The sequence below is a fragment of the Idiotropiscis lumnitzeri genome, chromosome 2, assembly GCF_059441095.1.
Source record: "Idiotropiscis lumnitzeri isolate Australia: NSW breed Sydney's pygmy pipehorse chromosome 2, RoL_Ilum_1.0, whole genome shotgun sequence".
Lineage (NCBI taxonomy): Eukaryota > Metazoa > Chordata > Actinopteri > Syngnathiformes > Syngnathidae > Idiotropiscis > Idiotropiscis lumnitzeri.
The window spans coordinates 14583204-14596012 of record NC_142392.1 but is presented as its reverse complement, the minus strand read 5'-3'; the positions used below and the strand labels follow the sequence as shown (position 1 = coordinate 14596012).

The 12809-nt window shown below is 40.7% G+C and overlaps 1 protein-coding gene across 1 annotated transcript in view; it reads right to left on the bottom strand.

The window, feature by feature from the left end:
* LOC148341766 (uncharacterized) overlaps nt 1-12582 on the bottom strand; it is a 121852-nt gene extending 109270 nt beyond the window's left edge. Inside the window, exons 1-2 of the mRNA XM_088287951.1 lie at nt 12175-12582; nt 10268-10465 (exon numbers count right to left, since the gene is read on the bottom strand). Of these exons, the coding sequence (XP_088144077.1) occupies nt 10268-10465; nt 12175-12298 (322 nt within the window). The 5' untranslated portion in view covers nt 12299-12582. The remainder of the gene's footprint in view (nt 1-10267; nt 10466-12174) is intronic.
* Nucleotides 12583-12809: the final 227 nt, after the last annotated feature.

The following is a 12809-nucleotide window of genomic DNA, read 5'->3' as shown; positions in this document are numbered from 1 at the left end:
TTTCCACAAAGAGTCAGTTCCTTCAGTTTTTTTGTCTTTTTTTAAGCTTCAAGGATCGCTGCTATTGTCACCAGCACAATTGTGTCTCTCAGCTTGCTGTTTAGTGGCGAATTTTTTAGCACAAACGCTGCAACTGAATGGCTTGTCTCCACTGTGTGTTCTTGTGTGGCTTGTTAAATTCGCCTTTTGAGAGAAACATTTTCCACAAACTAAGCATGAAAAAGATTTTTCACCACTGTGTGTTCTCATGTGCCTTACCAAATGAGACTTTTGAGAGAAACCTTTTCCGCAAACTGAACAGGAAAAGGGGTTTTCACCACTGTGTGTTCTTGTGTGGATTGTTAAACTTGAATTTTGAGAGAAGCTTTTTCCACAAATTGAGCAGGAAAAAGGTTTTTCTCCACTATGTATTCTTGTGTGACTTGTTAAATTTGCCTTTTGAGAGAAACTCTTGCCACAAACTGAGCAGGAAAAAGGTTTTTCACCACTGTGTGTTGTTGTGTGTTTTGTTAAACTTATCTTATGAGAGAAACTCTTGCCACAAACTGAGCAAGAAAAAGGTTTTTCACCACTGTGTGTTCTTGTGTGTTCTGTTAAATATGTCTTTTCCGAGAAGCATTTTCCACAAACTGAGCAGGAAAAAGGTTTTTCACCACTGTGTGTTCTTGTGTGGCTTGTTAAATGTGATTTTCGGGAGAAACTCTTGCCACAAACTGAGCAGGAAAATGTTTTTTCTCCAGTGTGTGTTCTTGTGTGTCTTGTTAACGTTGCGTTTTGAGAGCTTTTACCATGAACTGAGCAAGAAAAAGGGTTTTCTCCACTGTGTGTTTTTTTGTGCCCTTTTAAACACAAAGTTAATGAGTCAGTGTGACGTGCCCTTTCACCTTTAGCTTGCCCATTATCATCATCATTATCACCATCATCATCGTCATGAGCGTCTGATAATGTGTCCTCATTATGTGCTTGTGATGGCGCCCAGTGGTCGCCGTCACCTTCTGTTGTCACGTGATGACATGAACTGCTACTTGGAGGCTCCGCCCCTCTCTTGTCCTCACTCTCATCCTTGTTTTCATCTTCAGTCTTTATCGGGAGAACGTTCACTGATGACTTGTTGATCTCCTCCTCCTCCTCCTCCTTTTTGATGTGAGTCAAGTCTGGCTCCTCTTTCACAGAACAGAGATCGTTTTCACTGACGTCTGTAGGACACAAAAAGACAAATTTGGTTTGGTCAAGTCAAAGCTCAGGCGGCGACTTTGTCTTATATTGTTTCTAGTACATTCCAACATTCCCCTTTTTAATTTTTTTTATAAAATTTCTGTTTCTAAATAAATTTGAAAACAAAATTACGTGTGAAGAATCAAAATCCCTACGCATAAATTAAGCAACAACACGTTCACTCTGACATATATGAATAAGGTGTATTTTAAAGTTATCCAATATGTATTAAAATTAGACTAAGATACACCATAATATTATTAGAGTTCACTGAATTATTTTGTAACTGCAATGATGCTTAACAGCCATAGGGTGTCAGTAATGAGTAACAAAGTAACACAAGACCTCCCTCTGATACATCATAATTGCCATTTGCATAAATTATCAAGAACTTTGAGTTGCGGGGGAGATGCAAACCACCTGGGCCACAGGAACTTTATTACCAGGAACTAAATGTTCCTGGGCTTGCTAGTAGAAAAGGGGGTTGTGGCGTACTCCCTTTTTAAGCCCATAGTAAGCCAAAGATACAGATGCATTCCTTGCAGCATGCGCTTGTTCACTGATGAGATCCGTGCAACCCTGGATGGATGCATTCAATGTATTTTAAATGTTTGGATGGGGTGAAACTATGCACACGTGCACAGAACAGTGCAGAGCCACGGGAGGTTCATTGACTCTCACCCGACCAAGACAGTACAAAGTTCATAAATAAAAAAAAAGACTAATACGTACTTTTTTTTTTTAACTTAACATTTTGTGTTTTATTCACTAAAATTCATCAACCTCCATTGATGTTTTCGCCGCAGTGTGCACATTTTTTAGAGTCAGGTAGAATTCCTTCCCTAAGTCATTGCTTGAACAAGATATAAATAGAAAATTGAAAATGTAAAATAATCAGTTCAAATTTTATACTGGGAAAAACACGGAGTGTACCCCCCACTATTGGTTATTCTTTGGCATTTATTTTCTGCACTGATTTAATATGGCATAAACAAATGTTTCGCAAAACGACAGGTAAAAGGCAATAATTAAAAATAAAACGGCAATAACCTTGAACGCATTCCCCCAAACAACTGAATGTTGTGATGCATATTTTTAACAATAGAAAGCCGTTCTTTACAAAGCAAATGAGAGTTAGACGTACAAACCTGCTTTGTGTAGCACAACACGAAGCTGCTTGCAAACTTCGCCCAGCAGTTGAAGATGTTGCTCGTTCTCTTCTTTTATTCCACAAAGTTCCTCTTCGTACTTGGGTGTCGTTCTTTCACACATTTTCAAATGATAATTCCAAAAAACCGCACTTGATCTCTGCTTGGCGATGAGTCATGTGCCTCTTTTCGTTAGCGGCTAGCTAGCTTACAAGCTAAGCTAACAAGCTAAGCTAACTGCACCGAAAAGCATCAACGCGCGAAAATTAGATTATCGGGACACAAAGACTTAATGAATTATGTCGCAGTCCTTTAGAGTAGCACTGGACATCCTGTGAGAAAATTACAGTCGGTTCCACACTAAATCAGAAAAATTTAGCGGTGGTTGTTTTTATTTCGGTGTGGACGGGTCGGTGGATGTGGACGAGGTCGAAGTTGCGCGCTTCCTAATGACGTCATGCTTTAAACACGTATTTTTCAAATATATTTCTTTGCCTCTGTGTTTGTTTTACCCCTGGCTGTTTTGTTTTAATATATATTTTATATAATATTTTAATTCGGTCGATGAAAAAATTAACAAAATAAATAAATTGAAGCCACATTGGCGAGGCAGTTCTTACGTCACTTCCGCCTTTGGCTTGAGAAGCCGCTGCTGCTCCAGCAGTGGGACGTTTACGTTTCTCCTACCGAACTTGCAACAATGCTGTGGTTCACTCGGGCTGCATGAATATAATGTCTGCATATACTCGCAGTGCTTCTCAATTATTTCACACCCACCCCTGTTTAAGTGGGGTTTTCTAAGAAAAGATACAAGTCCAGTTTCTTTGCTCTGACCCAACTTGGCCAGCGTTTATTTCCAACAACGTGTTCCTCGAATGCCCTGCAGTCCTAACAACAGGCTTACACACATCCAACTGCCCTGCAGTGCCCCCTACTGATGCACCTGATAACACAGCATACCATATTGTTACATCCTTTCTCTTTTTGGAAAGCTTGTCCTTTAAATTGGACTTGGTGCCGAACACATACAATGTGAACAATGCTGAGACAACAGTTTTTTTTTTTCTCAGTGACAGATGCAATTTCAACATCCCAAACAAAACCGTGCTCCTCTGTTAGGAGGAATCCCACCCTTTTTTTTTTTTTTTTTCACAATTACAATTACCCTTAAAAATAAGAATCCCCAAAGCATGTGATTAAGTAGTAAAGTCCTTGTACCGCTCGCGGCTTGTGAATAACTCTCCCACTCCTAGTTGTCATCGGCCTATCGCTATCGGACGGAGCGGCTGGCTGAGGTTGTATTGGACTCGCTTGGGTGTTTGGTGGATCCTCAGCCTCCATGTCTATTGGCCTCACATGTGGATCTCCCAGAGCGTGCCTGAGGTGTCTACGGTTCCTTCTCAGAACAGCACCTGAATCCAATTCAATGTCATAGGATCTGCAATCAACACAGTTTTTCACTCTGCCCAACCTCCACTTAGTGTGGGGGTGAAAAGGCTGAACCCTAACACAATCGCCAGGTTTTAATGCATCGAGATCCCTAGCAGAGCGGTTGTAATAAGCACACTGGCGGAATTGATTTTTCAGCAGTACTGGCCCTGCTCTAATCACTTTGGGCCGAAGAAGGCTGGGCTTGACTGGGAGCAGTGTCCTTGTACGGCGGCTCAGCAGTCTTTGCGCCGGGCTTGAGTCTAGTCCTTGTGACGGTGTATTGCGGTGATCCAATAACGCAAGATATGGGTCCTGCCCAGCCGCTTTAGCCTTTTGCAAAAGTCTTTTTGCTGTCTTCACGGCAGACTCTGCTTTGCCGTTACTCTGAGGGTAACCTGGAGATGATGTCTTGTGCTCGAACTCCCACAGCCGACTGAACCTGTGGAAATCCTCCGATGAGTATTGAGGTCCATTATCTGAAATTACAGTGCTGGGAATGCCATATCTAGCAAAGTGGGCTTTCAGTTTCTTTATCACCGTGGCAGATTTAGTGTCAGGCAAAAAGTCTATTTCCCAATAATTCGAGTAATAGTCCACTGTCACATGGTAGTTCTTGTCCTCAAACTGAAAAATGTCGACGCCCACCTTAGCCCATGGTCTGTTTGGCAAATCATGTGGGTTGAGTGTTTCCTTCTGTTGTCTGTCATCTACTGACCTGCAGATGTCACAACGAGTGATGTGTGCTGTAATATGGTCATTCATGCCAATCCAGAAAACACATTCTCTGGCTCTCCTCAGACATCCTCCAACACCTAGATGAGATGAATGCAGGCGGCTGGTTATGTCCTTCTGGAGTGCGGTAGGTATAACAGCACGTTCACCTTTAAAAACAATGCCATCTTGGTGACCCAGTTCACCTTGAAACGAATAGTATGGCCTGATCTCCGGCGGTATTGATCTTCTGTCTGATGGCCATCCCTGTTGCATCATCTTAATAAGAGTTTGAAGCGTTCTATCTTCTTCCGTAGCTACTCTAATCCTGCTCAGGCTGTCATTGGAGATAGGTAGGTGCTGTACCATGTTAACAGTTTCTATGTCAGCCTCAACAGAGCCCAGGGGTGAGCATTCTGGGAGATATGCTCTGCTCAACGTGTCTGCTAGTAACATGTCCCTGCCTGGAACGTACACTACAGTCAAATCATATTTCTGAATGCGCAGCATCATTCTTTGGAGTCTCTTTGTAGCACTCAACAGAGGTTTCCTCACAATTGTCTCGAGCGGCTTATGATCGGATTGGACAGTGACCTTACGGCCATACGTGAACTGATGAAATTTCTCGACACTGAAAACCATGGCTAAAAACTCTTTCTCAATCTGAGCATAGCCACGTTCCGTCTGCGTGAGTGCTCTGCTTGCAAAAGCAATGGGCTTGCCTTTCTGCATTAGTGCTGCCCCCAAACCAGTGTCCGATGCATCGCATTGCACCACTAAATCATCCTCAGGGCAGTAATACTTCAGGACAGGAGCACCTGCAATCATCATTTTAAGTTTCGCAAAAGCCGTTTCATGTTGCTCCATCCATTCCCATTCAACATCTTTGTGTGTCAACTGTCTCAGTACCTCACATTGGTCTGAAAGCTTGGGGCAAAATTTCGCCAGATAGTTTATCATACCCAACAGTCTTTGCACTGCCTTGACGTCTGTGGGCCTCGGCATGTGCTCAATGGCACGGACCTTGTCTGGGTCAACTTTCAGTCCACCTGCTGTGAGCCTGTGTCCAATGTAATTGCACTCAGCCTGTCTCAGTTTGAACTTGTCTGGATTCAATTTAATGTTCTTTTGTTTACATCTGTCCAGAAACTGTCTCAACTTTGCATCATGGTCTCTTATCGCATCTTCCTGTCTCTCACCCTGGCCTGTAATAAGCACATCGTCAGCAATGATATACAGACCAGGCAGTCCATCCAATGCTTGATTCAATTTCCTCTGGAAAACCTCAGGTGCCGGACTAATCCCCATGGGCATCCGGAGCCATCTGTAGCGCCCAAATGGGGTGGAGAATGTGGTCAGGTAGCTAGACTTCTCTTCAAGTTTGACATGCCAGAAACCACTTTTAACATCACACACTGTGAACAGTCTAGCTTTAGACAAGTCTGGGAGTACATCTTCAATAGTTGCCAATGGGAAGTGACTGCGCTTGAGAGCCTTGTTTCAGGGCTTTGGATCAATGCATATTCTTGGCCTGCCATTTTGTTTTTGTACTACCACCATGCTGCTGATCCAATCGGTGCTACAGTCAACAGGTGCGATAATACCTCTGCGCTCGAGGTCTTGAAGCTCCTCCTTCAGTGGCTTCACGTCCAACCATGTAAACCTCCCTTTAGCAGCACAATAACAGTGATAAACGAGCAATTAAAAAGGAAGCACGTTGCGGCTAATGCCGATTACATTCCTGACATAGTCACAGACGTTTCTGGAAGCTAAGCGAAGTTAGCACACACAAGCTATTGTGTGCGTCTGATGGAACACCTGTTGTGGGACCCGAACATATTGATGGGGGCCACTGGGGGCCATCGCAACATAATGTCATTGATAAAATAGGAATCCTTCAAGCGAAATATGTTTACAAGTATTTCTTTTTGCATTTAGAGATAGTTTCATCGTGGTTATCGTATTTTCGCGACCATCAGGCGCACTTTAAAGTCTTAAATCTTCCCCAAAACATATGACGCGCCTTGTAATGCGACTCGCCTATTATATGGACTGAGCAACTCGCTCGACCATCGGGCATGTTCCCCTTGAGGTATTTCAGGGTGCATGTTAGCACACCCTGCCGGCCAAAATCTGAGACATCTTTGCTTCAAATTGACTGTGACATGTGACTCTGCCAGGATGGCCGAGTGGTCTAAGGCGCCGCGTTCAGGACCCAGTCTCCCCAGGAGGCCTGGGTTCGAATCTCGAATTTCCCCATTGTGGGACTAATAAAGGGAATATTATTATTATTATTATATTATGTGAATACGGTGTTTGGAGATGGTGCAGGAGAAAGCTGGACAAAATGGCAGCTGTCCACGATGTTGTAGTCTGTCTTATCATTCATGTTATTGCAAGCAAGATACATCACAGGTTTAGACAACAGACTGCACAAAAATAGATGAAAACACACTGCCCAAAGCACACCACTCACATTTCTCTAACCAGCCATCTGATTGGCTGAGGCTCCCAGAATGCATCAGTACTGTTTTTGTGTTGTTTTTATTTCTTATGAGGATATGAATGGCATGAGAGATACATGTTTTGTGATCATTTTATTTCTTTGTTTCATTGTTTGCTTGTAAGATGTTCAGAGATATTTTTGGTTTTGATTTGAAACCATGACTCTATGGTTCGGTGACCAGTGAAATCCCTCCCCTGACAATCTCAACAAATCCGCACTTGATCTCTGTTCTTCAATTTGTTAGACGAGACGAATGAAAGATCGCGTCGTTTTTTAAAGTAGCGCTGAATGGATCCCCTGCTTGAAAACGGCAGTCTGTTCGGCACGAAAGCGGAAGAACAGGACACACCCCGCTGTGATATGATTGGCTGCTGGCCGTGTGGGGCACTGTCATCAACTCACCGACAGATGTCACCATTTGCGATGCAAATCATTGTCATATTCTTCTAAACATTGGTTAACTTAAGATTTAAACCGTATGCAAATGAACAAACATTTTAGTTCCCAAACATGAACTTGACAGATGAATTAAACTTAACTTTTGTTGCTGGTTTTGTTGAAACATCTGCCACCATGTTGTCGGTTGGACAGTGTTCCAAATGTCATGCCATGTCATTATCCACACCGCTTATCCTGTACTGGGTCGCGGTAGGGTGCCGGAGCTGACGTGATAAAGTGTTTCTTAATGTCAACATATTTGCACCTTTGCCTTTTTACAGGCTTTTTCGCCAGTGCGATGTTGCCTTGATTGTCCTCAAAAACAATTAGTCGCTCTTTATTTTTTGCATGAGATATTTTTTTATCTCCCGAGGGGATATTTCACGTGGATTGAGCTCTTAAGTAACTAAAAAAGTAAAAGAAAAAAATGATTAAGGCTCTTTAAGAATATGAATACGCAAGAAAGAAATTTCTCAGATCAACATTTCACATTGTCGTTTGTCAAATGTTGATAAATTGTATTTTTCATGAGGGATTTGTCTGTTGTTTTTCATTTATTTGCACGTCACTATTTAAGTATTTTTTTCTTTTACTATTCTTTACCTCTATCAGTATTTAATTCGATTTTCATGGAATTATTTAAGCTTGCTTATGTAATACTACAATATTTATTCAATTTTTTTAATCCATAAAAATTATTTCAATATTTTTTTAATTATTTTTATTTAAATCTTGAATATTTGTCAACATATTTGTTCATTTAAATATGTATGCAATTATTTTATTTATTTATTGCATTAATCAATACTTAAAATTTCATTAATTATTTTTTATCTTTCAAAATTCGTTCTATATTTATTATGAATGTAATTAACTCAGTATGTGGTTGTGAATTTTAAATTGAAATATGTCGCTGTTTTATTATGTAAATGTTAGAGTGTTAAAAAATATTTCTGTATTTATTTAGGTACTTAAATATTTAATTATTCGTTTCAGTATTCATTAAATTACGGTGATTCACTTTTGCAATTCAGACGCCCAGCAACGAACTGCGTAATGCAGATCCTCTCCTCCGTGGTGACGAAAAAAAAGAAGCGGGAAGATTAACGAAAGCAGGAACGGACCGTGCAACAGCAGAGCGATAAATACACTGTGTTCAGGAGGCGCACACGATATTTGTGCCTTTCTTCATTTTTACTTTGTTTATTAATGTACATTGTTTGCATTGGCCTCAAGGACTCATTCGGCGTGTATGTATTTGTAGTTTTCACTGATTCACGTGATTTCCTAAAGCCATCAAAGGAAGAGAAATAAAAAAAGAAAATCTGGACATCAGTCTGAATCGTGGCCTTTTCGCTGGACCGGTGTAGCTACACTCTTGACATTCCAAAATCTTTGAGAGAAAGTTAGACTACTTGCATTTATCTTTCTTGTTCTATTTAAAGTTCAACTTCTAGTTCAGTTTTTCACCTTTTCACAGCGTAATGAAGGCCAGTTGAGCAAGTGGAACAAGTGATTTTATTGATGATCGTGGAAGGCACCGATTTCATAAGCACCGTTTCTTCTCACACCTTTTCCATTAGGTACAATTAAAAAGACAACTGAAAAGCATAATGTTAACAAATGTTCTTCCAAGCAAAGGCAATTAATTTTATTTATGTTTGATATAAAGCCACTGATGGTGTAGTGGTACACTTGCCCAAGTTGTGTGCAGGCAGCGTGGGTTCAGTTCCCACTCAGTGACGGTGTCTATGTCTGCCCTGTGACTGGCTGGTGACCAGTTCAGGGTGTAGTATAAAAACAAAAAAAATCATCATCACTCAGACACAATGGTTCTTCTGGCAATGATCACATTGGCTTCGTGTCAATAAAAAAGCTTTGCAAATTTCAATTTATTATATTTTATTCAAAATCACAAAACCACAAAGAGTCGGTTCCTTCAGTTTTTTTGTCCTTTTTTTAAGCTTCAGATCGCTGCAATTCTCACCAGCACAATCGTGTTTCTCAGCACTCTGTTTAGTGGCGAATTTTTTAGCACAAACGCTGCAACTGAATGTCTTGTCTCCACTGTGCGTTCTTGTGTGGATTCGTAAATTTGACTTTACAGAGAAAGATTTACCGCAAACCGAGCAGGAAAAAGGTTTTTCTCCACTGTGTGTTCTTGCGTGCCTTGTTAAATGAGAATTTTGGGAGAAGCTTTTACCACAAACTGAGCAGGAAAAAGGTTTTTCTCCATTGTGTGTTCTTGTGTGGCTTGTTAACGTTGAGTTTTGAGAGAAGCTTTTACCACAAACTGAGCAAGAAAAAGGGTTTTCTCCATTGTGCTTTCTTGTGTGGCTTGTCAAACATGACATATCAGAGAAGCTTTTGCCACAAACTGAGCATGAAAAAGGTTTTTCACCACAGTGTGTTTTTGTGTGAATTTGTAAATTAGCCTTTCTAGAGAAGTATCTTCCACAAACTGAGCAGGAAAATGTTTTTTCTCCACTGTGTGTTCTTGTGTGGTTTGTTAAATGCGACTTTTGAGAGAAACTCTTGCCACAAACTGAGCAAGAAAAGGGTTTTTCTCCAGTGTGTGTTCTTGTGTGCGTTTTTAAACTTGACTTTTGAGAGAAACTCTTGCCACAAACTGAGCAGGAAAATGTTTTTTCTCCACTGTGTAATTTTTTGTGCAGTTTTAAAGACAACTTTGAAGATAATGAGTCAGTGTGACGTGCCATTTCACCTATAGTTTGCTCATTATCATCATCATCGTCACGAGCGCCTGATAATGTGTCCTCATTTTGTGCTTGTGATGGCCCCCAGTGGTCTTCATCACCTTCTGTTGTCACGTGATGACTTGAGCTGCTGCTTGGAGGTTCCGCCCCTCTGTTGTCCCCACTCTCATCCTTGTTTTCATCTTCAGTCTTTATAGGGACAACGTTCAGTGGTGACTTGTTGATCTCCTCCTCCTCCTTTTTGATATGAGTCAAGTCTGGCTCCTCTTTCACAGAACGGAGATCGTTTTCACAGACGTCTGCAGGACACAAAAAGACAAACACACATTTAATTTGGTCGAGTCAAACCTCATGTGGCGACTTTGTCTTATGTTGTTTCTACCATGCTACCTTGACTTATGCCTGCTGCACACGGAGCAATGCGTGCAACCCCAACTTGGACCGGACCATGGGGGCATTTCACAAAATTACGTCCTACGATGTAAACCTCCTTTTAGCAGCATAACAGTGATAAACGAGCATTTAAAAAGGAAGCACGTTGCGGCTGATGCCCGATTTAATTCCTGAATTAGTCACAGACGTTTCTGGAAGCGAGCTGAAGTTAGCACACACAGGCTATTGTGTGCGTCTGATGGAACACCTGTTGTGGGACCCTAACTTATTAATGGGGGACAGTGGGGGCCACTGGGGGCCATCGCAACATAATGTCATTGATAAAATAGGAATCCTTCAAGTGAAATATGTTTACAAGTATTTCTTCTTGCATTTAGAGAAAGTTTCATCGTGGGTATTTTTGCTTCCATTACAATCTGGATCCCTAAAAGAATTAAAGGGGCCCTGGCATCAGAGTCGCTATTTATTGCATGATTTACGTTTGGGGTTTTTTTTTTGCCCAAAATGACATTTAGCCTGCAAGTACATTCCAACATTCCCCTTTTTATTTTTTATAAAATTTCTGTTTTTAAATTAATTTTAAAACAACATTATGTTTGAAGAGTCAAAATCCCTACACATAAGCATTAAGCAACAACACTTTCACTGTGACTTTCATGTTGACATATTTGAATAATGACTGTATATTTTAAAGTTATCCAATATGTATTCAAATTCGACTAAGATCCACCATAATATTTGAAGAGTTAACTGAATTATTTTGGAACTGCAACGATGCTTAACAGCCATAGAGTGTCAGTAATGAGTAACAAAGTAACACAACATTGTCATTTGCATAAATTACCAGGAACTATGAGTTGCGGTGGAGATGCAAACCACCTGGGCCACAGGAACTTTATGACCAGGAACTAAATGTTCCTGGCCTTGTTGGTAGAAAAGGGGGTTGTGGCGTACTCCCTTTTTAAGCCCATAGTAAGCCAAAGATGCAGATGCATTCCTTGCAGCATGCGCTTGTTCACTGATGAGATCCGTGCAACCCTGGATGGATGCATTAAATGTATTTTAAATGTTTGGATGGGGTGAAACTACGCACATGTGCACAAAACAGTGCATATCCACCGGAGGTTCATTGACTCTCACCCAACCAAGCCAGTACAAAGTTCATAAATAAATAAGACCATTACGTGCTTGATTTTTTTAAAAAACTTAATATTTTGTGTTTTATCCACTAAAATTGATCAACCGCCATTGATGTTTTCGCCGCAGTGTGCACATTTTTTAGAGTCAAACAGAATTCCTTCCGGAAGGAATTGCTTGAACAAGATATAAATACCAGAAAATGTAAAATGTTAAATAATCAGTTGAAATTTTATAAAAAAAAAAAAACATGGAGTCCACCCCCCACTATTGGTTATTCTTTGGCATATATTTTCTGCACTGATTTCATTTGGCAAAAACAAATGTTCAGCAGACCTGCAAGTAAAAGGCAATATTTAAAAATAAAACGGCAATAACCTTGAACGCATTTCCCCAAACAACTTAATGTTGTGATGCATATTTCTAATGAAAGAAAGTCGTTCTTTACAAAGCAAATGAGAGTAACACGTGTACAAACCTGCTTTGTGTAGCACAACACGAGGCTGCTTCCAACCTTCGCCCAGCAGTTGAAGATGTTGCTCGTTCTCTTCTTTTATTCCACAAAGTTCCTCTTTGAACTTGGGTGTCGTTATTTCACACATTTTCAAATGATAATTCCCAAAAATCCGCACTTGATCTCTGCTTGACGATGAGTCATGTGCCTCTTTTTGTTAGCGGCTAGCTAGCTAACAAGCTAAGCTAACTACGCCGAAAAGCATCAACGCACGAAGATAAGGTTATCGGGACACAAAGACTTTATGAATTATGTCGTAGTCCTTTAGAGTAGCACTGGACATCCTTTGAGAAAATTACAGTCAGTTCCACACTAAATCAGAAGAATTTAGCGGTGGACTGCTTTTGTTCCGATGTGGACGGGTCGGTGGATGTGGTCGAGGTCCTTCGGAAGCTGCGCGCTTGCTTATGACGTCATGCTTTAAGCGCGTATTGTCCAAATATATTTATTTGCCTCAGTGGGTCTTTTTACACCTGGCTGTTCTATTTTAATATTTATTTTATATAATATTTTAATTCGGTTGATAAAAAAATTTAACAAAATAACTAAATTATCGCCACATTCGCGAGTCAGCATCGACGTCACTTCCGCCTATTTCC